Source organism: Sceloporus occidentalis, unplaced genomic scaffold (genome assembly GCF_023333645.1).
Source record: "Sceloporus occidentalis isolate IW3139 unplaced genomic scaffold, rSceOcc1.0.p SCAF_2, whole genome shotgun sequence".
Lineage (NCBI taxonomy): Eukaryota > Metazoa > Chordata > Lepidosauria > Squamata > Phrynosomatidae > Sceloporus > Sceloporus occidentalis.
In genome coordinates, this window is record NW_028316982.1 from 270,019,772 (window position 1) to 270,044,437 (window position 24,666).

At 42.9% G+C, this 24,666-nt stretch overlaps 1 protein-coding gene across 2 annotated transcripts; it reads left to right on the plus strand.

The window, feature by feature from the left end:
• Positions 1–789: 789 nt before the first annotated feature.
• Positions 790–24,666, plus strand: P2RY6 (pyrimidinergic receptor P2Y6). 2 transcript variants are annotated; one of them, XM_089513039.1, is made up of 2 exons: positions 790–947; positions 19,354–24,666. In XM_089513039.1, the coding sequence occupies exon 2, from the start codon at positions 19,420–19,422 to the stop codon at positions 20,389–20,391; it is 972 nt and encodes a 323-aa protein (XP_089369165.1). In that variant the 5' UTR covers positions 790–947; positions 19,354–19,419; the 3' UTR covers positions 20,392–24,666. The 2 variants fall into 2 exon arrangements, with proteins under 2 accessions (XP_089369165.1, XP_089369164.1); XM_089513038.1 differs by lacking the exon at positions 790–947 and adding an exon at positions 10,400–10,629.

A 24,666-nucleotide genomic window follows, 5' to 3' on the forward strand; every position in this document is an offset into this window, starting at 1 on the left:
TGTTGTAGCAGTTTGAAAGTTGGACTAGGACTCTAGAAGCCCAGTGATCTAATCCCCATTCTGTCTTAGAAGCCCGCTGGGTGGCCTTGAGCACACTCTCTCAGCCTCAGACAAAGGCAATGGCAGACCCTCTCTGAACAAATTGTGCCAAGAAAATTATAGGAGAGGGTTCACCATAAGCCAGAGTTAACTTGAAGTTTAATAGCTGTTGTGGGGTCATGGTTCAAGTGTTGCACTAGGACTCGAAAGGATCAGGGTTCAAATCCTCAATCAGCCATGGAAGCCCACTGGGAGACCTTGACCAGGCACACCTTTTCGGTCTCAGAGAAAGACAATGCAAACCTCCTCTCAAGAAATCTTGCCAAGAAAACCGATTGCCACATGTCTTGGTTGACTTGAAGGCACATAAATAGTTTTATCTCCCTGGTTCAGTACCATTAAATAGAAACCCTACCATACCCCTTTGGCTTGCATCAGCCATCCTTTGTTGCTATGTCTGTCATCTAAAAGCAGAACTTGGTCCCACTTCCTCCTGTTGGTCCCAGCCAGAGGTTCCTCTTGCTCTCCGCTCTTGGTTCTGCTGGCTGCCTGATGTTTTTGTGCCAACCCTTGCCTGGCACCAGGATGTGGTTACTGGACAGGTCAGATTTACTGATCCTATCATCTGTGCATTGAGTTTCATGCCTTGGCACTGAACTGGCTGACATCCTTGTTTTGCTTCCTTTGGTTTCCTTTTGTCGCCTATATAGCCTGCGTCTCTGCCGGAGACTATGCTTTGACCATCACACCTGACAAGTAGACCAACACCATCTCCCTCAATAGGAGAAGCAGGGTTGTTCTGCAGATTTGGGAGATCTTCTGGACAAGCATGTGTAGTTTGCAGCTCCATCTCTTTGATGCCCATCTTGCTCTCAGCAAGTGGCTAAACCTCCTGAAGTAGAACAGTGGTGAGTACATTTGGCCTTCCACATTTGCGGCATTGACTTTTGCGGATTTGATTATTTGCAGTTTTAATTAATGTGTTCTCTCTAGGAATCTCCAGGTCCTCCAGCGCAACTCTGATAGAGTTGTGCTGGAGAACCTAGAAGTTCCTAGAGAAAACACTTCTCTAGCATTTGTAGGTCTTCCAGCATGATTCTATGACCATAGAGTAGTATTGGAAGACCTGAAGATTTCTAAAGAGGTGTTCTCTGAAGTAAAAAGAATAGTGTTTTCTTATTTGCAGTTTTTTGACATTCACAGTGTTCCTACACTCCAGTGAGTGTGGAAGGACCATTGAAATAGACTTGGGAAATGTTGAGTTAAATAGTGGAGAAGAGCATTCACATTATATCATGCTTATTTTAAAAAGTACATTTAAGAGTAGAGTTGCATTTCCAACCTTTGTAATATATAAGTAATCTTTGCAATCTGTCTGTCTGTTTTGCTTTGCATGGGATTCATTCAAAATACTGTAGCATGCACAGTATTAGGAAAACTGAACTCACAAGGGTGAGCTGGATTTCCTGCATCCATGAGGAATACGTTACCAAGCTTACCATGGAAACCTGAAACTGGATAATAGTGAACCCTAATAGAGTTGTGCTGGAGGACCTAGAGATCTCTAGAAAGAAAACACCACTGGGCATTTCTAGGTCTCCAGCATAACTCTATGGTCAGTGTCCACCAGAAGTATGCCACAGAATTGCACTGAAGGACCTAGAAAATGCCTAGACAGAACATATTTTTGGATGTGTGTAAATGAAATGGTGGATACTGTCCTGTGGATATGGGGTCATACCATACTTCAAATTGGAATTCCCTGCCATTCAGGAATTTACAACCAAAGGAGTCCTGAAAATGCCCATTCAAGCTCTCTTTAAAGTCAAACGTTGCTTACATTAGAAAAAAAGCTCTTTTCTTGTAATTTGAGTCCATTTGTTCATATTCTCATCTCTTGAAAAGGTGAAAACAAGGTTGCTTCATCTTTATGTATCTTTTCTCTCTCGTTCAAGAATGTGCTGACAATTTTCCTGCATAGGAGAGGGAATCCGCTCATCATTAGCATGGAAACATTCATATTTGTCTCTACAGCATGATTTGACTTTGCTCAGCCTGTTACACAAAATGCAACTACAGAAAGGTGCATCATCATTATCATTACAGACTGAGTCCCTCATATCCAAAATGCTTGGGACCAGGAGTGTTTTGGATTTCAGATTTTGTCAGATTTTGGAATATTTGTGTAGGCATGATGAGATATCTTGGAGCTCTGAACATGACATTTATTTATTTTTAATATACAGTCCTCCCTCTGAATTCACAGGGCATCTCTTCCGGACCACCACCACCCTCCGCAAATTTGGAAATCCACAAATATTCAAACTCCATAAGCTTAAATGGCTGCATGCTCTTGCGTGCGGCCAAGCATGTGTGCCATGGGCATGGGTGCCATTAACTTTAATGGAGGTCGTCCCTCCACAAATGATCAAAATAGATCTCAAGTCTGTGAATACAGAGGGGCAACTGTACACCTTATACACATAGCCTGGAGATCATTTTAGGCACAACATTTTAAATATTATTATTATTTTTGCATGAAACAAGTTTGTGTACACTGAAATACTAGCAAAGATGTCACTATCTCAGCAACCCATGTGGACAATTTTGGATTTTGGAGTATTTGGGATTTCAGAATTCTGGATTAGGGATACTCAACCTGTATTATTATTATTATTATTGTTATTGTTATTGTTATTTGCAAGAGATCTCCTTGATTAACTAGCAAATGCCCAGTTACTAGGACTGTTGCCACACTGCAAAAACAAAGCAGTTTGACACTGATTTAACTACCGTGTCTCGGTGCTATGGAATTCTTCGATTCGTAATTTTGTGACTTAGCCTTTCCTGTCAGAGAGCATGGGTGCCCAACCAAACTATAAATCCCAGAAATCCGTAGCATTGATTCAGGACAGTTAAAGCAGTGTCAAACTGCTTTATCTCTGCAGTGTGGATGCAGCCTATGTTATGCATTCCTCAAGCATGTACAGCTTTCTCAGGTGGCAGCAAGGAAACTGATATCCCATGTCAGTGAAGTGAGGAACCCACTGTGGGTTGTAGTCCAGACTTTAAAAGAGTTAATTGAACACTAAACTGAGAGCTGGTGAGAGCGAAAGTGCAGTTGACCCTCTGTTTCCACGGATTCCTTATCCACAGATCCAGCCATCTATGGCTTAAAAATGTTTTTTAAAATATATAAATCCCAAAAAACGAACCTTGATAATTCCATTTTATATAAGAGATGCCATGTTACAACTCTACTTGGCTTTTGTGGGAGAGGTAAGACTGACAGACTCATAAAGGACCCCAAGGACCATCTAGTAGATCCTCCAGATGTTTTGGAGGATCAGAATCCCTAATTATGACCTACCTGGCAGGGGCTTCTGGGAGCTGTAGTCCAAAACATCCAGAAGACCAAAGTTTGGGAGCCACTGATCTAGTTCAACTCCCACTATGCAAAAATCCACAGTTTATGGAGTCCTGGGGGATTGCCAGCATGGCACTGTTGGACTATGACTCTGAAGACCAGGGTTCAATTTCCCGCTCAACCATGAAGCCCACTTGGTGATCTTGGGCAAGAAGTCACACTCTCTCAGGCTCAGAGGAAGGCAATGGCAAACCTCCTCTGAACAAATCTTGCCAAGAAAACCCTATCATAGTGAAAGATGCAAATCGTATCAAAGCCTTATAACTTTGGATTGTTAATGTTATAAAGAATTAAAATATGGTTACTTAGGCTTTCTAATAAATAAAATGATGTTTCATATTATTCATATAATAAGCAGGATTTTCATTAAAACATTAATGCAAAAAGAAAGAAAGAGAAGACTTGGTTTAAAGCACCACCACCACCAGTTTCAATTAAAAAAAAGCAGTCTGGGTTATTGGGGAGGAGGGTTTAAGTAAAAATAATGCCCCCCCCAAACCTGTCTCATTCTGAGTTTCTCAGTATCTCTCCAAATCCCCCACCTGCATTTTCTTTCTGTTCATGTTTTCAGCTGCATTGCAAAACCTGGGGGATTTCCCTCTCAGCACAAAAACTTTCCTCTGCATTTCGAAAACTCAGTTTCTCCTAATCTGTACATTGATTTACCCATTTCGCCAAATGTGCAGCTGTTTCCCAATTGACTAAAGTGTGTTCATTCATATATTTTAGCTTCAACTGTATGCTTTTTTTTTTAGCCATTCGCATTTTCAAATGTAAGCATGGTTTCTGCATCACCTCTGAAATGCCCTGCAAGCACTGGAAACGGGTAAACAATTTGAGGCAACTTGGTTTTCTGTTTTTGCCCTGCAACAAAGGTACAGCATGGCTACCTTTGGTGAAACTGTTGGATTGAATGCAGTTCTTCCTCAACCCTAAGATACCTCTGGGTTTGGCTAGTTGTTAAGAACTGTGCCTGAGCCCCATGTATTGAGTTAAGACAAGATAAGTCTGATTCCAGTCCCAAAAAACACAACTCTCCTAAGCTCACAGGCCCCAACTACTTTTTCCTTAGTTGAGATGGAAACAATGGCTGCGTCTGCACTGCAGAAATAATCCAGTTTGACACTACTTTAATTGCTATGCCTCAGTGGTATGCAATTTTGGGAGTTTTCGTTTATTGTGGCACCAGAGCTCTCTGACAAAGAAGTCTAAACATCTCACAACACCACAGATCCCAGAATTCCATAACATTGAGCTGTGACAGTGAAAGTGGTGTCAAGCTGGATTATTTCTGCAGTGTGTATACAGCTAAAGACAGCTCCACCCGCCCATAGCAGCGCTAGCAATTCCCATGTCAGAGGGTTGGTGAATCCGCTCCAGGTTTTAAAGGAACTTTCCAAAGTGCTGTAATATATTCCGAAACAGGATCAGCACCTTGGAGAACTCCTTTGAGGCCATTCAGATCCTGGAATGGATTCACTGCTCAACTGATGTGGGAATCACCAGCCATTTTTGCTCTTCTTTTTTTGCAGAACCTTTTTTCTTTCTTCTGAGGCATGGTAATGGTAATGGTGATATGCCCTGGATTCATAGATTCATAGAATTCTAGACTTGGAGGGGATCTCAAGGGCCATCCAATCCAACCCCCACTATCCAAGCAATCCCTATGAAGATGGCCATCCAACCTCTGTTTAAAAACCTCCAAAGAAGGAGACTCCACCACACTCCAAGGCAGCAACCTATTACACTAACAGTTCCTACCATAAAGACGTTCTTCCTAATGTTTATGTGAAATCTCTTTTCCTGTAGCTTTCATCCATTGTTCCGCATTCTAGTCTCTAGAGCAGCAGAAAACAAGCTTGCTCCCTCCTCGATATGACATCCTTTCAAATATTTAAGCAGAGCTGTCATATCACCCCATAACTTTCTCTTCCCCAGACTTAACATACCTAGCTTCCTAAGCTGCTCCTCATAGGGCTTGGTGATTTCCAGACCTTTCACCATTGATGCAGCCTAGGATCAAGGCCAGATGGATAGACTCAATTCAGAGAGATCGCGGACATGATTTTGCAGGACCTGAGCAGAGCAGTCGACAGAAGATTTTGGAGAGGTCTCATCTACGGGATCGCTGACAACCCGACAGCAGCTAACAGCAACAAAGCACTGTACACAACTACAGCACTTCTGAAAGCTGCCCATCCAACCTCTGTTTAAAGAGGTAGTTGGCTCCCCTGCATGGGAATCTATTCCACTGTCAAACAGCTTTTAACAGTCAGAAAGTTCTTCCTAATGTTTAGGCGTGATCTCTTTTCCCGTCAAAGAAGTATTTACATTCCTCTTCTCGGTTAATGGTTCAAGGAGCAACCCATTGTTCCACAGAACTCACCTATCACAAGTTGAGGCACACTACAAATAATATAACATTTGTAAGCCATTTGACTTGATAATGCATGACCGTTTATGATATTAATTATATTCTGGGGTTTTTTAAAAAATAAATGTATGTTTTTAAAAGCCCTGACATCCAAAATAGAGTGTTTGATCAGCTGTACTTAGAATAATAGAATCATAGATTTGGAAAAGATCCCAAGGCCTATCCAGTCCAACCCCAGCCATGCAGGAACTCACAATCAAAGCATTCCCAACAGATGGCCATCCAGCCTCTGTTTAAAGACTTCCAAAGAAGGAGACTCTGCCACTCTCCAAGGAAGGAGTGTGTTCCACTGTCGAACAGCTCTTACTGTCAGAAAGGTCTTCTAACATTGAGGTGGAATCTCTTTTCCTCTACTTTGAATCCATTGCTCCAGGTCCAGAAAACAGCAGAAAACAAGCTTGCTCCATCCTCCATATGACAATCCTTCAAATACCTAAACAGGGCTATCATATCACCTCTTAACCTTCTCTTCTCCAGGCTAAACATCCCCAGCTCCCTAAATTGTTTCTCATAGAGTTTTATGGTTTCCAGATCTTCCACCATTTTAGTCGCCTTCCTTTGGACACGCTCCAGATTCTCAATGTCCTTTTTTAATTGTGGTGCCCAGAACTGGACACAATATTCCAGGTGAGATCTGACCAAAGCACAATAGAGTGACACTATTACTTCCCTTGATCTAGACACTATAAATAATAATAATAATAATAATAATAATAATAATAAAAGTTTATTTATATTTCCCATCTCTCCCTACGGATCAAGGTGGGTTTACAACAATAAAAATGGAACACCAATTTCCATATATAAAATACATCTTAAAATCAAGACAGCACATTAAAATCCATATATCAATATATCATTCACTTACTCAGAGTGGGATGTCCCTTCAGTTTTATAAAAGATCAGGGGGATAAGCCCACCGGAAAAGATCCGTTTTAATCACTTTCTTAAAAGCTTCTAGAGTAGTAATCTGTCGGATCTCTACTGGTAAAGCGTTTCACAGTTTAGGGGCCATGACAGAAAATGCTTGGTGGCAAGTTGACAATAATCTGGTATTTGGATAATCCAAAAGATTCTTCCCAGATATTCTGAGAGTGCGGGGCAGATTATGTGGGGAAAGGCATTCCCTCAAGTAACTCGGGGCCATTCTATCAATGCAGCCTAGCTTTTTTAGCTTCCGCATCGCACTGTTGACTCATGTTCAACTTATGGTCTACTAGGACTCCTAGATCCCTTTCACATGTACTGTTGTCAAGCCTGGTTTCCCCCATCCTATATCTTTGCATTTCAATTTTTCACCCTAAATTTGTACCTTATTCTTTCCATTTCTCCCTGTTGAAATTCATTTTGTTAGTTTTGGTCCAATTCTAGGCATGAATAGTTTTCAGTGTCTTTGCAATGCTAAAAATTTGGGGGTTACAGGGAAATGTCTTTGGGGAGCAAAATTTTTAAGTAAGGGGGCAATGCCCACATCCCCATCCCATCCTATTGTAGCTACACTCCTCAACACAAAGCAGGAGTAGCCAGTCCCAGAGTTGTACCACAGCAGAGGGCAAAAGCAAAGAGCACAGATGCAGCTCCTTCATCTTGGAGCAAATCATCACAAAGATGGGAAATTTAACTTGTTTGGATTGCACTTCCAAGAATCTCCCTGACAGCTGTAGTCCAAACAAAGCAAATTTTCCCAGCTTTGTCTCCTTCCTTTGCAGACCTGGATGAAGAAAAAGCACCAGAGAGGAAAGCCATGCCAGTTTCCCCCTGCTAGGGAGGCCTTTTTTGACACATAAAAGGAAGTGAATGACTGAAGACACAAAAGTTGGTGCTTGTGGCTTGAGAAAGGCTGACTTTTCCCCCCTAGTAATGCACCAGATGCAAAATAATCTGAAGAAACTGACAAATGCACACCGCCTGAAGGATGAGAATTAGCCACTCAACCATTCCATCAGTGAAGGTTCAGACCTTAAACACACTCCCTTTGTTGTTATTGTTGTGTGCCTTCAACTTGTTTCTGACTTATGACGATTCTAAAGTGGAACCTATCAGGGGGTTTTCTTGGCAAGATTTGTTCAGAGGAGGTTGCCATTACCTCCCACTGAGGCTGAGAGAGTGTGACTTGCCCAAGGGCACGAATGGATTTCATGCTGGAGCTAGGAACTGAACCCTGATCTCCAGAGTTGTAGTCCAACCCTAAAACTGGGAGAGACCAAAGCCCATCGGATGCAGTGGAAATGCATAAAAATTGAATAAGACTTTCAAAGAGGTGAATGAAGCTTACATCCATTTGTAGTTCTAACTTCACTTCTAAGAATCTCCCTGACAGCTCAAGGCAAAGACGTATTATTTTCTTTATTAGACTTCTTTGATTTGCAGTCTTTGGATATGTTCAACTACAACCCCCAACATCCTCAGATAGCATGAAGAAGACTGGTCTTGGATCATCTCTGCCTGATAGCATCTTGCTGACTGCAAAAGACAGGATTGGTCCTGGGATTTCAGGGGGGCAGGTGGGACCTCTTTGGCTAAACATCCTCGTTGATTACAACCTCACTTAACTTTTCCTAATAATTACGATGATTTGAGAGCCAGTGTGAGCATAACGGCTTGCGCATTGGAATACGACTGTGGAGACCAGGTTCAGATTCGATTTCCCACTCAGCCATGAAAAACTGGGCAAGTCCCACTCTCCCAGCCTCAGATGATGGCAATGGCAAACCCCAAAGTGAAGAAATTTGCCAAGAAAACCCCAGGGGGTCTGCCATTTAAAATTGGTTTGAGAAGGAAGGGGAAGTTAATTTTGGTCTTTTCAAGGTTTCACTACATAAAGTCGGCCAATTTGGTCTTCTAATGAGCCGAAGTATCACAAGGGCCATCTGCCATCTGCCATGCAGGAATATGCAACCAAAGCGATCCTGAAAGATCTTCATTCTTCTGTCTAAAGACTTCCAATGATGGAGAGTCCACTACTTTCTGAGTCACTCCATTCCACTGTCCAACAGCTCTTACAGCCAAGACGTTTTTCCTAATGTTTAGGTGGAATCTCTTCTCTTGTAATTTCAATCCATTGGTTCATGTTCTAGGCTCTGAAGCAGCAGCAAACAAGCTTGTCCCTTCTTCTCCAGAACACCCCTTCAGATATTTAAAGATGGCTATCATGCCACCTCTCCTCTTCTACAAGTTAAACATCGAAAAGAATTTAATAGAGCTGGAAGAGACCCAACGGCCATCCAGTCCAACTCCATTCTGCCATGCTGGAAGACACAGTGAAAGCCCTCCCGGTAGATGGCCACCCAGCAACTGTTTAAAAACTTCCAAGGAAGGAGACATGGGTCCAAAATACACTGCAGAAATAATCCAGTTAGACACCATTTTAACTGCCATGGCCCAACACCAGGGAATTCTGGGAACTGTAGTTCTGCAAGGCATTTAGCGATCTCACAGAGAAGGAAAAATAGCTCACAAAACTGCAAATCCCAGGATTCCATAGCACAGAGTTGCAGCCGTTAAAGCAGTGTGAAACTGCTTCATTTCCGCAGGGCAGATCAGACCTAAATCACTGTTTTAAAAAAACAAAGCAACACGTAAATCATAGTGGTAGAATTCAAAGATATAGCCGTGTAGGACTTTATAACACGGAGGCAAATTGGAGACAAATTGGTTAAATCCCATGCAGAAACGGGATTTTAAAATCTCCTTTTGTGGGTTGTTTTTCAGACGTGTTTGCGTCACTGAGAAATAATGTGACATTAATCCAAACACAAAGTTGACAAAACGCACTCCTTTTTACTTTCGGGAAGTTCTTGAAAGTCAAAAAGAAAGGGGTTTTGATGACTTTGCGTTCGGATTAATATCGCATTATTTCTCATTGATGCAAACATCATCTGAAAAACTACTCAATTTTGTAAGTTATTTCTAATTTCTGTTCAGGTTAACCCCGGATGTTGTGTAAAAAACAACCCGCTTTTGTGGGGGGTTTCCCCCCACTTTAAATCAAGTTTCTTCACGGGATCCATCCCATGTGATAAACTCCTTAGCCTTAGGATCAGTATGTAGAGAGATCTTATAGCACCTTTGAGACTAACTGAAAGAAAGAAGTTGGCAGCATGAGCTTTCATAGACTTCAGTCTACTTCCTCTAAATGCATCTGAGGAAGTAGACCAAAGTGTATGAAAGCTCATGCTGCCAACTTCTTTGTTTCAATTAGTCTCAAAGGTGCTACAAGAGCTCTCTCCATAAATCACAGTGTAGCATTAAATGAATTCCTCCTAAGATGTCAGCTAGCTGAGTCGACGTTTAGCGGTGCCTGCATCACCCATGCACCATATTTCCAAATGTGCCAATGAAGTGGGGCTTCAGGGGATTAATTGCCGCCGAAAGGTTGTGTAATTCTTGCAGCCGTAACCAGAGGGAGTGGCAGAGACTGAATAAACTGGCAATTTCCTCCCTGACCCCCCCTCCTTTTCCCCTCCGGGACACTTCATAGTGCAACTGACAAAGGAGAAGGAAGCAATGGATGTGTCAATTTCGGATAAAAGTGTGGTGTGGTTGTTGGCAGAGCAATGGGGGAGGGCAGCCGTCCCACTTTGTGCTAAAAACAGCCACCCACACACTTTTAAGTGGAAAAGCCAAGAGCAGAAGCGATCAGACTGGCCTCCTGGAAGCGAGAGCGGTGCTTTTTACCGAGAAACTGCAAGTTCCCCAGGGGAAGGCAAGTTATCCCATTAAATTATAGGTGAGTGTGCATATTCTGGGGGACAAGGGAGGGGGACTTTGTGCTTTTGGGATGTGGAGGTTGCTAGGTTCAATCCCTAGGCAAAATTGAAAAGACAGTTTCTTGAATCTACTGGGACACTTGGCATGGTCAGTGACTGGTCCAGCCTCTCCTAGCTGGTCCTCCTTCAAGATGTCTTGGTCTATTGGAGTGGTTCCTGACATTTTTTGGTCCTCCAGATGATTTGGACATCAGCTCACATAATTCCTGACTGTTGGCCAAGTTGGCCAGAGTTTCTGGGGGTTGACACCCCAAACGAAAGAAGGATCAAAGGTTGGGAACCACTAGACTTTAGAATCGTAGAGGTTTATCACGCTGGAGCTAATTTCAGCATTGTGTGCCTTCAGTTTGTTTCTGACCTATGGAGATCCTAAGGTAAACATATCATGGGGTTTTCTGGAGCTGAGAGTGTGTGACTCACCCAAGGTCACCCAGTGGGTTTCCATGGTTGAGCAAGGAACTGAACCCTGATCTCCAGTTTATCACACTGGGGCTACTTTCAGCATTAAAGGGAGATTAAAGTGCATTTAAGGCATCCCGCATATAAAGCAAAAATGGCAAGTAATTGTGCAAATGATTATCACATGCAGTTGCCCAAATAAAGTGATATTGAAAATGCAATGTTGCTGAAAACCTGAAAGTAAAAAGATGTGTGTGAATGCTTCTTTGTGACCACTTTAATGGTGGGTTTTGTGCAAAATTGTTTTGCATCTCCTTCATGTGATAAACTCCATAGAATCTTCCAACCCTTGCCATGCAGGAATGCCCACCTAAAGTACCCTGTAAGTTGCCCACCCAACCTCTGTTCAAAGACCTCCAAAGAAAGGAGAGTCCACCACTCGTCAAGGTTAGAATTGATAGAATCAGAGATATTTAATAAAGAATTAGTGTTTAGATAAAATATTAATAACAAGAAGCAAACAGAATATGGAGTGATAGAGAAAAGGAATAAATCCCTCATCCTTTTATTGAGAAGATAGTATCTTATGTAAGGAATATCATGGGGGGGGGGAGAACTCATGAATATGTTCAAACAAATATTTTAAGGAAATGTAGGAAATACTGGAATGAGAGATTATGAGATTATGTCAGGTCTCTCTCACACTAGACAATTTTGTAGCATCCACATTGCAGAAATAAAGCAGTTTGACACTCCTTTAATTGCTATGGCTCCAAGCAATGGAATTCTGAGATTTGTACTTTTGTTAGCCTTATCTGATAGAGCTCTGGTGTCACAACTGGTTTAGCCAGGGATGCCATGCGCTTCCAAACATGTGCTTTGCGTTGTTTTGGCTTTTGGTGTCCCCTGCTGGCTGCGCTTTGAGGTGCGGATTGCCTCTGCACTTGCTACCTATGCTTACTGTTCATCTCCAGTAGAATCAAAGGCCCCATTCCCACTGTGCTTTAAAGCGAATTACTGATTGGGTTATATGATCGTTGTTCCCATTTGAAACTGGTTCGGATCCTACTGTGATCGGTTTCAATTGCAACAAAGTGAGACAAATGCAAAAAAACCCCAAAAAACCACTCTTTCCTGACACTGGTTCTTTGGAAGTTCTTTTGAAAAGAATTGATTCCAACTCGTGTTCAACAAGTAGGAACGATGGATCTGAATCGCATCATTCTGGAGGGGAGGGACTAATGGCAGAGGGATGTTTACCATCCCTCCTCAGTTTTTGGTAGATCCACCACCACCACCACCACCCGCCAGCAAATAAAATTGATAGAAGATTCGACTCATTGATTTTGCAACTACTTGCAATCAGTGAGGCAAGTCATTGCAAAACCAATGAATCGAATCTTCTATCAATTTTAGTGGGGATGACAGTCATGCCAAAAAAGAAGCGATTACAAGGGGATAAAGAAAAGATCCACTTTCATAGTGGGAACGACGGACCTTTTGGAATCAATTCCCTGACATGAAGCGAAGGCGAATCGCATACTGGTTTCAATGTAAGTGGGAATGAGCCCATAGAGTTGAAAGGCACCTGGAGGCCCATACAGCCCAACCCCCTGGTAAAGTATTCCTGAGATCTTGCTATCTGAAAACCATTTTAAAACATCTAAAAGAGGGTGAATCCACCACCTTCCAAACAGAGAGGCCATTCCATTGTGGAACAGCTCTTACTACTGAGAGGTCCTTCCTTCTGGGAATCACCAATCTTGCCATTGGAGTCCAATGTTTTTAACCCTGTTCCATGGAGTAGCAAAAAACAAGCTTGCTCCATTTTTTACTTGACGGCTCTTCAGATCTTTGAAGATGTCTTTCGTATTCACAATACTGTATAGTTCTTTTGATTTGTAAGCTGCTTTGTGTCACAACTTTGGAGGGGAAATGGGATACAAGTAACTATAACAACAACATCAAAAATAAACTCTCAATCGTCTCTTCTGCATAAGAGCAAGGGTCATCTGCACTGCAGAAATAGTGCAGCTTGACACCACTTTAACTGCTATGGCTCCATACTATGGAACTTTGTGAGATACAGTGCGCCCTTTTTTTACGTGGGGGATCCGTGTAAAATATATATTCCAAAAAGCAAACCTCGATTTTGCCAAATAAGGGATGCCATTTACTACTTCATTGTATGTAATGGTACTTGAGCATCCATGGATTTGGGTATCCACAGGAGGTCCTGGAATCAAACCCCAGCAGACACCAAGGACCCAGTATATTTCGTCTTAAATGCTAGACTTCTTTTTTACATGCTGCATTGTGAAGTCTTTCCTTTAAAAGATTTTTTTTTAAAAAAACCCTATGAAGGAAGCACTTCCTCCTCAGAAAAGTGATCCCTCAAAGACAGGTCAAGCCTATTTTGCTTCCACCACATTGCACAACCTGACCACTGCATTCTTGGGGTTTTTGCAGAACGATAAAGGTTACTAGGATGCAATGATCCATGTGATCCCAGAATGTTGCCTCCGCACCCAAAGTGCACAGAAAGATCCCATGATCATGAATGTGACGTTGGATAAAAAGTGCTAGGGATGGATGACCAAACGGGGATGACGTTATTCTTTAGCCATGGTTGACATAGGAAAAACATCAACAACTACTGCTTTTTTCCTATTTGTACCATTGGAAGAGCTTGGAAAATCTACTTTTTATGACTATGACATTCAGAAATTCTGAGTTACATTGGCAACTGGAGACCTCTGGGAATTGTAGTCCAAAAAGTAGCTTTCTCAATCACTGACCCCATGATATTCTTGCAAACAAGCTACCAAAATGTGGGCTACTCAGTGCAACTGTTGGATTTGTAATCGGTTGACTGGCTGAACCCAAAGGATGCTCACCAATGGCTCTTCTTCATCTTGGAGAAAAGTAACTAGTGGAAGGGATGTCATATTGAGGGTGAATCAAACTTGTTTTCTGCTGCTCCAGAGATGAGAACATGGAGCAATGGATGCAAACTACAGTAAAAGAGATTCGCCTTAAACATTAGGAAGAATTTCCTGGTGGTAACAGCGGTTTCATAGTGGAATACACTGCCTCTTGGGAGGTTTTTAAACAGCTTTATTCAGGAAGATGGCTGTCTGTTGGGAGTGCTTTGATTGTGTATTCCTGCATGGCCAAAAGTGTCTCTTCCAATTCTAGGATTCTATTCTATTCCATTCTATTCTATTCTATATCCATTCATTGCCAAAGCACCCAGAGTCACAATCCTTCCTATTTGAGCTTGAAATCTTAAAACTGGGTGCAAAGGAGAAATGGTACAAAGGTGAAAGATTTTGGTGTGTGTGTGCCACTAAAGCTCTGGTGCCACAATAAACTACAATTCCCAGGTTCCCTTTGCCCTGAGCCAGGGCTGTTAAAGCGGTCTCAAACTGGATTATTTCTGCAGTGTGTTTTGGACCCAGGGTTCGAATCCTGGCTCAGCCACGTAAAGTCACATTCTCTGGAGTTTGTCACACTGGGTCTAATTTCGGCATTAAAGAGAGATTAAAGCGCATTTAAAGCATCCTGCAAATAAAGTGAAAATGGTGGTTATTGCACAAATGATTATCACACACAGTTGAGCAAATAAAGTGATAGCGGAAATGCATTGTCGCTGAAATCCCAAAAGTAATAAGACATGCATTGATGCTTCTTTGTGACCACTTTAATGGCGGGTTTTGTGCAATGTCGTGTGAAATCATTTCGTATAATTACATGGTTTTTTTCTGGGATATTCACAGGATAAACTCCCGATCTCCTTCATGTGATAAACCCCTCAGTGTCAGAGGATGGCAATTTCAAACCCCCTCTCAAGAAAGCTGCCAAGAAAACCAGATGATAGGTTTCTTCTTAGGATCACCATAAGTCGGAAATGTCTTGAAGGCACACAACAACGAGGCTGGGTTGCAGCAAGATGGCAAGTGTAGGGGTTGTGTGTATTTTAATATTACAAATACTTTTTGAGTCCTGAGACAATGCTGTCTAACATCTGCAGCTTTAGTTGTTAGCTCTTTGTGTTGCAAGGCTGCCATCTTGTGACAAGGAAAAATTATAACAGGACACTTATGTGCCGATACTAATTTGTCAATTTATGGTGACCCCATTTCATAGGGCTTTCTTAAGCAAGGAATCCTTGGTGGTGGTTTTGCCAGTTCCTTCCTCTGGAATATAACTTTCAGCGCCTCGTATTGGTTGGTGGTCCCCCATACAAGTACAAACCAGGGCTGACTCTGCTTAGCTTCCAAGGTCAGATAAAGATCTGGTGCCTTTGGGATATTTAGGGTGTTTCCCCCCCTTCAATTCTTTGACCAGACTCCTGAACAAGAATGTACACCTTTGTTCTTTAAGTCTTGCATAGAAGAATGAAGAATCTGAATAGTTTTCTCTCTGCTGGGGGAGATTTTGAGCATTTTCGTGTGCATTTTCCATTATTTCCCACACTATGTGACCTTTTGCAAACAGTTCATTTTTGCTACAAATCCATTTTTGTGCCAAACCCCAATATTTTGGCACAGAAAACATTCAGGCTGGCATCCCGTTAGTAGGTTTTGATGCTGGATGTCTACTTTACCATTTCTCAATTCATTTTTGGGTCATTGCATAGGTTCTCTTCCAACACTATGACCAAAAGCCCCCCTCCAAAGCCACCTGGTAAATTGTTCAGCCCCCCCCCCCCAAAAAAAAAAAAACCCACAGCTATTTCTTAGTTATTGGAAAATGAGGGCATCAGCTGTGACATGTCCCGCTATTTTTCAATAGCTGGACACATTGCAAAGGCCCCCAGGATCTCATAAGATCCCTGCTGGTGCTTATTGCAGCATGTGAAGCTGAAGGAAGATAGCTGAACTCATTGCCACGGATCATAGAATCATAGAGTTGGAAAAGACCCCAAGGACCATCCAGTCCAACCCCCTTCTGCCATGGAGGAACTCTCAATCAAAACATCCCTGCCAGACAGCCATCCAGCCTCTGTTTAAAGACCTCCAAGGAAGGAGACTCCGCTACACTCCGAGGGAGTGCATGCCACTGTCGAACAGCCCTTACTGTCAGGAAGTTCCTCCTAATGTTGAGGTGCAATCTCTTTTCCTGTAGCTTGCATCCATTGTTCTGTGTCCTATTCTCTAGAGCAGCAGAAAACAAGTTTGCTTCATCCTCAGTCTTACACCCCTTCAAATATTTAAGCAGGGCTATCATATCACCTCTTAACCGTCTCTTCTCCAGGCTAAACATACCTAGCTCCCTAAGTCTCTCCTCACAGGCCATGGTTTCTAGACTCCTCACCATTTTAGTTGCCCTCCTCTAGACATGCTCCAGCTTGTCAACATCCTTTTTGAATTGTGGTGCCCAGGCACAGTATTATTCCAGGTGAGGCCTGAATTCCCACCCACCCATCTCTGACAAGTTGAAAACAGCTATGTTCAGAGAGCTGCATGCCTTACAAGGTGGCTTTGGAGGTGCATTAACAGAGATGTAGCTCCCTGAGTCTTCAGAGTTACAGTCCAGTGCTTAAACCTCTATACCAGGGGTAGGCAAACCTTTTGAGCCGGGGGCCGGGTTGCTGTCCCTCAGACAACTGGGGGGCCGAAGCCAAAAAATAAATAATTAAATAAATTTTTAAAATTAAATAAATAAATAAACCGGGACAAATGTAGGACAAAATTTTCAAATGGAGGGCACTTTTTAAATAAAAAATGGAGGACACGTGAAAAAATTTGCTGATTTTTTAAAAAATGTTAAGATAAATGCATGTTTCTGAGGCTTCTATAGACAATTGCCCCACCATGCCCCTTGCGCGAGACGTCAAAGGCCCCGGCGGCAATCGGCGGCAGGACCGGGCTGGGGCCGGTCCCAAGGCCTTGCCGGGCCGCATCCGGCCCGCGGGCTGCAGGTTGCCTACCCCTGCTCTATACCATACTGGCTCACTTCAGTGGTCTGGGAAGGCCCATGAAAATGCCACCCATGCTTCCTAGAGTGCATTTGAAGAGGATTTGTGTTTTTTGTTGGGGGTGGTTGGAGGGGGATTAATGTGGTCCTCCGAGCCTTCTGCAGTTGTTGTTGTAATCTGTGTGTCTGTCTGTCTATCTATCTATCTATCTATCTATCTATCTATCTATCTATCTATCTCTTGCCTTCCTCTTGGTACAGGGACCCTTGCCTACCCTGTCCCACTACAGCAGGATTTAAAACCTATTATTGGCCTGTTACAGACAGCCAAAATAAAGCTGCTTCGAGTCACAGTGGAGGTATGGTGTTTTAATGATGCATGTGTCCTAAGAGTCCAGAAGCCACACCAAAGCCACGCTTCAGTCCTTAGGGCTGGAGTGTGGCTTTGGTGCAACTTCTGAACTCTTAGGACGCATGCATCATTAAAACACCATATCTCTACTGTGACTCGAAGCAGCTTTATTTTGGCTGTCTGTAACAGGCCATTGTGAATAACAGTAAGATCAGAACCATTCAGTCAACTAGAATTACTTATGTATTCACTCACCATTTCAGCAATTGGTTGAATGGGTCTATTTTACCTGGGACTAACTCACAGGAGTCCAGCCACACATCACACCCTTGGGTGACCCATAACTATTTTTCAGTACCTTCAGTGTCTCACACTGGACAAGGAAAGAAGAAGCAGGACTATGGGCAGATACACAAATGGTTGCACAATGTCAGGATTTGCCAGAAGGATGGTGCAGAGCAACCGCCATATAACTATGAAGATGTAGATTTCCATTACTGTAAGGACTTGGCCAATGTTTTCTGAGCATGGTGCACAGAAACGGCAAAAACTGTGCCAAAGGTGCTTGTGCTTACAAGCTAGTAATCATATTTCCATCAGATTAGAAGAATAACCAGCCTTTCTTTTGCGTCCTGTTATTGCAGCATGAGCCATGCACTATATCCATCCATTAGAAAGGATGATCAAATTCCATGCGATTGCTGTTAGATTTAATAACCTTTGAGACTGCATCCGCCATCAAATTAAGGCAGCACAGGCAAAGGCAGGGATGATCTGGTTTAGTTGGTGTGCCTCTCAAGATTATGCTGATTGCTTATTATGCAGGTCAAGCTCCATCAGATCAATATAAAACAGGGACACTGCTGCTGTATGAAACGTTTCAGTATTTCTTTTCTCTTTTCTTAGGCTGTTATATCTGCATCCTATATTAGAGCACTTCTCAGTCTTTTCTTTTCCAGATATTTTGGGTCTAATTGCACAGCAGAAATAATGCAGTTTGACACCACTTTAACTGCCATGACCCCACGCTATGGAACCCTGGGATTTGTAGTTCGTCATGACACCAAAGCTCTCTGACAGAGAAGGCTAAATAGCAATTGCAATAGCATTTACATTTCTGTACCATTTAACAGTGAACTCAGCACCCTCTAAGCAGTTTACCAACCTACAAAAGGATGGAAGGCTGAGTCAACCCTGGAGCCCTGGGATCGAACTCACAACCATGGGCTGCAGCATTTAACTACTGTGCCACCAGGGCTCCTTCACAAAGCTATAAATCCCAGGATTCTACAGCACTGAACCATGGCAGTTAAAGCGGTGACAAACATTATTTCTGCAGTGTAGAAGTAAATCAAGAATCAAAACATACTCCATGGATCTTGAGTCAATAAATCCTGGTCCAGTGGGGCTATAACCAAGAATGCCCTTTCTATATTCCGCAGCATCTCTTCCTTTCTGTGCAAAAGCAGAGCTCCTAATCCAAACCAAGCCAATGCAAGGTATTTTTGGGGAGAAATATTTGATGCCTCCTGAACTGTCTGGGAAGTGGCCACTTTGATTTCAGATGCAGTTTCTGCAACAAAAACAACCCACCTCCCAAGCCCCAAAGATCAGGTATGAAATATAGGCTGAGTATTCTTCTTCTGGATTTCCAAAACGCAAAACACTCCAAAATCCAAAACCATACACATGAGTGGCTGAGAAAGTGAGGCCTTTGCTTTCTGGATGGTTCAGTGTACACAGGCTTTGTTTAATGCACAAAGTTATTAAAATATTGTGTATAAAATGACTTTCAAACTGTGTGGATAAGGGGTATACAAAACATAAGTGAATTTCATGTTTAGACTTGGATCCCATCTTCAGGATATCTCATTACGTATATGCAAATATTCCAAAATCTGGAAAAATCCAAAATCCCAAACATTTCTAATCCGAAGCATTTTGGATAAGGGAGACTCAACCTGTACAAAGCAAAAGAAAATAAACTAATTGCTGGTTGTCTTATCCACAGATCCTGGTTGCCTGAAGGATAATCCTGGGTTCAAAGCAAGGATAACAAAAGCCTAGGAGTTTGGATATGGATAACTTGACCTTGTCCACTGAGAAGAAGGACTCATGCACTTATCACGAAGAGTTTAAGCAGATCCTGCTGCCCGTGGTGTACTCCGTGGTCTTGGTGGTGGGGCTGCCCTTGAACGCAGTGGTCATTATCCAGATCTGGCTGTCCCGGAAGGCACTGACCCGCACCACAATCTACATGCTGAACCTGGCGGTGGCCGACTTACTCTACGTCTGCTCCCTGCCTCTCCTTATCTACAACTATTCCCAGAAAGACTACTGGCCCTTTGGCGATTTCACTTGCCGCTTTGTGCGCTTCCAGTTCTACACCAATTTGCATGGCAGCATCCTCTTCCTCACCTGCATCAGCATCCAGCGCTACCTGGGGATTTGCCACCCACTCTCCACTTGGCATAAAAAGAGGGGCAAGGGCTTTACTTGGATTGTGTGCGGGGTGGTGTGGTTTGTCGTGGTGGCCCAATGCCTGCCCACCTTCATCTTTGCCTCCACCGGCATCCAGAGGAACCGGACCGTCTGCTACGATCTGAGCACGCCAGAACGCTCTGCTGACTACTTCCCCTATGGCATCACCTTGACTGTCACAGGCTTCCTGATTCCCTTTGTCTCAGTCTTGGGGTGCTACTGCCGCATGGCGAAGATCCTCTGCCAGAAGGATGAGATGATTGGGTTGGCCGTCCGCAAGAAGAAAGACAAGGCCGTCCGGATGATCATCATCGTGGTGCTGGTCTTCGCTATCAGCTTCTTTCCCTTCCACCTGACCAAGACTTTGTACCTGATCATCCGCTCCATACCCGGAGTGCCTTGCCTCACCAGGCAAGCCTTCGCCATCGCCTACAAGTGCACCAGGCCTTTCGCAAGCATGAACAGCGTTCTGGATCCCATCCTCTTCTACTTCACCCAACGCAAGTTTCGGGAAAGCACCAGGCACCTTTTGGACAAGGTCAGCTCCAAATGGAAGCATGATTGTTGAAGGACCATCACCAGCAAAGTGAACAATCAAAGGTGCCCTGGTGCCAAGGAGGGTTGGGCGATGTACAGCTTCCTGGCACATACAAGGCAGCCTCCTATTGCTGGCCACTCATTGCCCACTCAGCGGCAGAGACTGGCTTAACCTGACTAGGAGCTCCAAGGCCTGGTTGTTCATGGAGAAGGTTACCATGTAAATAGTGGACCACTGGTATGTTCTTCTCTCCTGTTGCACTGTAGCTTGAGAATACACTTCACACTGGGCTTGGAAATGTTTTTTCCAACATGTCTCAGTATGTCATGTTTCAGCAGGGAGTGAACAGAAAGCAAAGAGCAGATGAAGAGCAGGAATGCTACTTATAGAATCACAGACTCCTAGAGTTGGAAAAGACCCCAAGGGCAATCCAGTCCAACCCCCTGCCATGCAGGAATACACATTCAAAGCACTTCCTGTCTCAGATGACCAACCAGCCTCTGTTTAAAAACCTCCAAAGGAGGAGACTCCACCAGCCTCCAAGGCAGAATTTTCCACTGTCAAACAGCTCTTATCGTCAGGACATTCTTCCTAATGTTGAGGTGGAATCTCTTTTCCTGACAGTTACGTCAATGGAGGGAAGCTCCCAAGATGACTATTAATTTCAGGTCTTCATCCAGGTGTCTTTGATGACTAAGGGAAGAGATTTCCCTTAAGCAACCCACCGAGGATTAAGCTAGTGCTTGTTCAAGCACAGTATTATTACTGTCCCACTGAGTGGCTCCAATCATTCATACCTCTTGAAAAAAATATTAATGGGTTCTAAACACAATGTCTTAGGTACAATATGGGGAGATAGACGGTAAAGTTTCACCCAGGTAGATCTCCATTCTGTCTCCCCACTTCTCTCCTGCAAGACTCACTTTGTTGTTGGATAGAGGGAATGCAGTCAACATGGCCATTTAATTGCCAGGTGGGCAGTTGAGAAGCATCCAGCTCTGGCCTTATAGTGTTGGCTATTACTTTTAAAGCCCTACATAGTTAGGGTCCAGGTTACCTATGGGATTGCCTCCTCCCATTGGATCCACCTCATACTCTCAGGTCCTTTGGGGGACATTTACTTCAACTGGCCAGGATTAGACTGGCAACTGTCACCCAGAGGACCTTTTTGTTTCCGCCCCTAGATTGAGGAATGACCTGCCAGGTTCAACAGCTAAGCATGCTGTCTGAATTTAAAACAGCATTAAAGACCTATCTTTTTCGGCAGGCCTACCCAGTCAGTTTTAAACTATGAATTTTAGATTGGTATATTTTTAATTTTATGTTTGGATGATTTTAATGTGTCCTATGTTTTTTGTGTTTTAATTTATGTTTTTAAAAGGCTTTATGTGCTTTAATCTCTGTTGTAACTGGCCTTGAGCTTTGGAGAGAGGCGGGTAAGGAATAAAGTTTATTATTATTATAGCCAGACACACAACAACAAAGCCATTCTCCAGGACCTCCTGGGGCCTTGTTCAGATTATCGTTGTGCATCCAGCTATACTGTGGTTTCCAAACCTCCAGCTGTCTTGGACTTCAACTCCCAGAAGCCACAGTCAGCTTTGCCAACAGTCAGGAATTCTGGGAGATGAAGTTAAAAACGTCTGGAAGATCAAACTTTGGGAATCACTGATCTATAGTGAGGGTGGGTAAAGAGCAGCAACCTCTGGGACACTTGCAGCCCCCAGGGATGCTTTTGTGGCCTCCAGGGGTCATTGTTAAAAAATCTCCCCCAATTTTTGTTAAACACCTGTTGTTCTTGTCATTTCCTTGAAGTCATTTCCAATTTATATTGACGCAAAGGCGAAGCTATTTTAAATGCCTCTAAATACCTTCTAGGGTGTTAGGGGGACATTTTCCCCATGTTTGAATCTCCCGAACCATTTTAGACCAAGGAGAAGCCCCTTTTAAAACCTGGGCTTGACCTTTTGGTCACTTCCACATATTTAAATAAAAGGACTCCCTTGAGCCTCAAATGGTCCAGAGGGACCCAAAACATGGTAACACTCGTGTGGTTATAGGAGTGTGGCCCTCTAAGATCTCCTGGGGGGTTAATGCATCCCACTTACATCCTACAGTTTCCCATCTCTGGACTATAGGGACATATTTTGGACACTTCTTGGTTGCTCTTGCTCTCTCCTGGCCACTAGATGGTCAGACTTGGACCCCTCTAAGATTTCAAGTGTATTTCAAGGGAGCTGGGAATCAGTCTGCCCACAAGGGAGCTGGTAAACTCCTCACTGGGCCATAAGCAAGAAAAGACATATGCCGGCATATGCCATAAAATGGGTGCCAGTCCATATAACAGGTGCCAGTCCATATAACAGACTGAAGATCTTCAGCATACATACAGGCATGCAGTATAAATGGAGAGTCAGGGGCAGTGAATCAGTTGATCAAACCCTGAAGATGATATAGAACTTCTGTTTCATGAATTGACACTGAATTTAGGAAATGGGATCTTGTACAGTGCACACACACACACACACACCAAGGGGTGCAACTACACTGTAGAAATAATGCAGTTTGACACCACTTTAATTGCCATGTTGCCATCCTACAGAATCCTGGGATTTAGCATTTTGCAAGGCACCAGTGCTCTTTAGCAGAGTCCTAGTAAAACTACAAAACCATAGGATGGAGCTACAGCACTTAAAGTGGTATCAAATTGCATTATTTCTACTGTGTCTCAGAAGAGACCCTGTTAGATGCGACTAGTATTTCTTGGCTTAATAATGCCATTTCTTCATGTTCTTCTCCAAAATCCTTTCATTTTCTTTTCATGGTATGCAATGCAACAAAATCTGGACATCAAACCACTACAGCTTAGTTTATACTGGCAAGGCCAGTGTTCCTTAAAATATCTGATGTGCCAGACACGCGGGGACAGCACTATATATGTGCCCATTCAGTACAACCAGGGTAACTAAATGTCTTCCTTTTCCAGGGCATGTCCTACATTTCAACCTCTTGTCCAGGAGGAATTCAAAATGTATTCCTTTTTGAACCTAAGAAGCACGATTTTCCATTTCTATTAGTGTTTTTAGCTTTTATTTCCTGTTGTCCGACATTTGTCTTGAATGTTGTACGTTTTATGGTGCCTCGTCCTTAGCACTTATGACATCTGATCACCTTGACTACAATACATCCTCCAACATTAAAACTGGGGTACATGTGGCCAAACAACATCAGAGTGTGGTCAAAATGGCAAAAAGACATTAATGAAGAAGAATCCACAAGCTAGGAGAGGCTGCAGTGGTTTGCTTTTGCCTGAGCCGACTGGGAAGGGCAAGATCCCTCTCTTCTCTCCATGCTGAGTTAAATGAGTGCACATTGCTTTGGCACTTTGTACTCAGTTTGCAGCAACAGAAATAGCCTGAGGACAAAGGGGTAGAAAGAAAGAGAAATTGGACATTTTAAAAGCAACTGAAAAAGTGAAACACAGAAGATTAATTTGGACTATCCCTGCTTAAACTGGACAGTTTGGAAAGTACAATATGTTACAATGATTTCATTCTTTCCTGTAAACTCATCACAGATCAGTAGCCGATAGGTCATGGACAGACACTAGTCTGCAAACTAGTAGAAACCTAGTCTAGTAGAAATCTAAGAAATGCATTTAGCAATAAATGGGAGACTTCTTGAATCTTGTGGAAATGTTTAAAGAGTCATCTTCAGATGTACCATAGTCTGAAACCTGGACTGTGGCAATGGGCTTTTCAAGAGAGTCAGCTTGTTTACTGTAATAAGAAAGCAAGTTCCTAGTTCTCAAGGTTCCAGAGAAAAACACAGCGGCAAACTGTACTTTGCTGCTCCAAGCTAGATCTCCCTGGTTGCTTGGAAGCATGCATAGACTTCTTAGGCATCGTGGTCTGCTCCGTTTCTGTCAATGTCCCATGGATTTTATTTTATTTTTTTACAATGTGATGGTAGGCATGACTACAGATATGCAGCAGAGGAATGGACATTGCAAATCAAACTAGAAAAAAACACGACAACATAAATGCATGTGGTCAAATACATTGTCTAAAATACTGATTTCTAGTCAGTAGGTCAGGACCCACGGTAAGGTTGCAGAATACAGCAATGCTTTCCACTGTATAAATGTATGGGAAATTAGTTAAAGAGTGGGTCCCTAAATGCAAGTATGAGCCAAAAGTGGGTTCTGGGTCTGAAATCATTTTAAAGCTGTCTTGTGTCTAATGTATTTCAATGTGTTTAATTTATTGAGTCCTTTTAACAAAATAATAATAAAAGTTACATGCC

Coding starts and splice junctions, on each gene's coding strand:
- P2RY6 (XM_089513039.1), top strand. CDS start 19,420: ATGGATAACTTGACCTTGTCCACTGAGAAGAAGGACTCATGCACTTAT.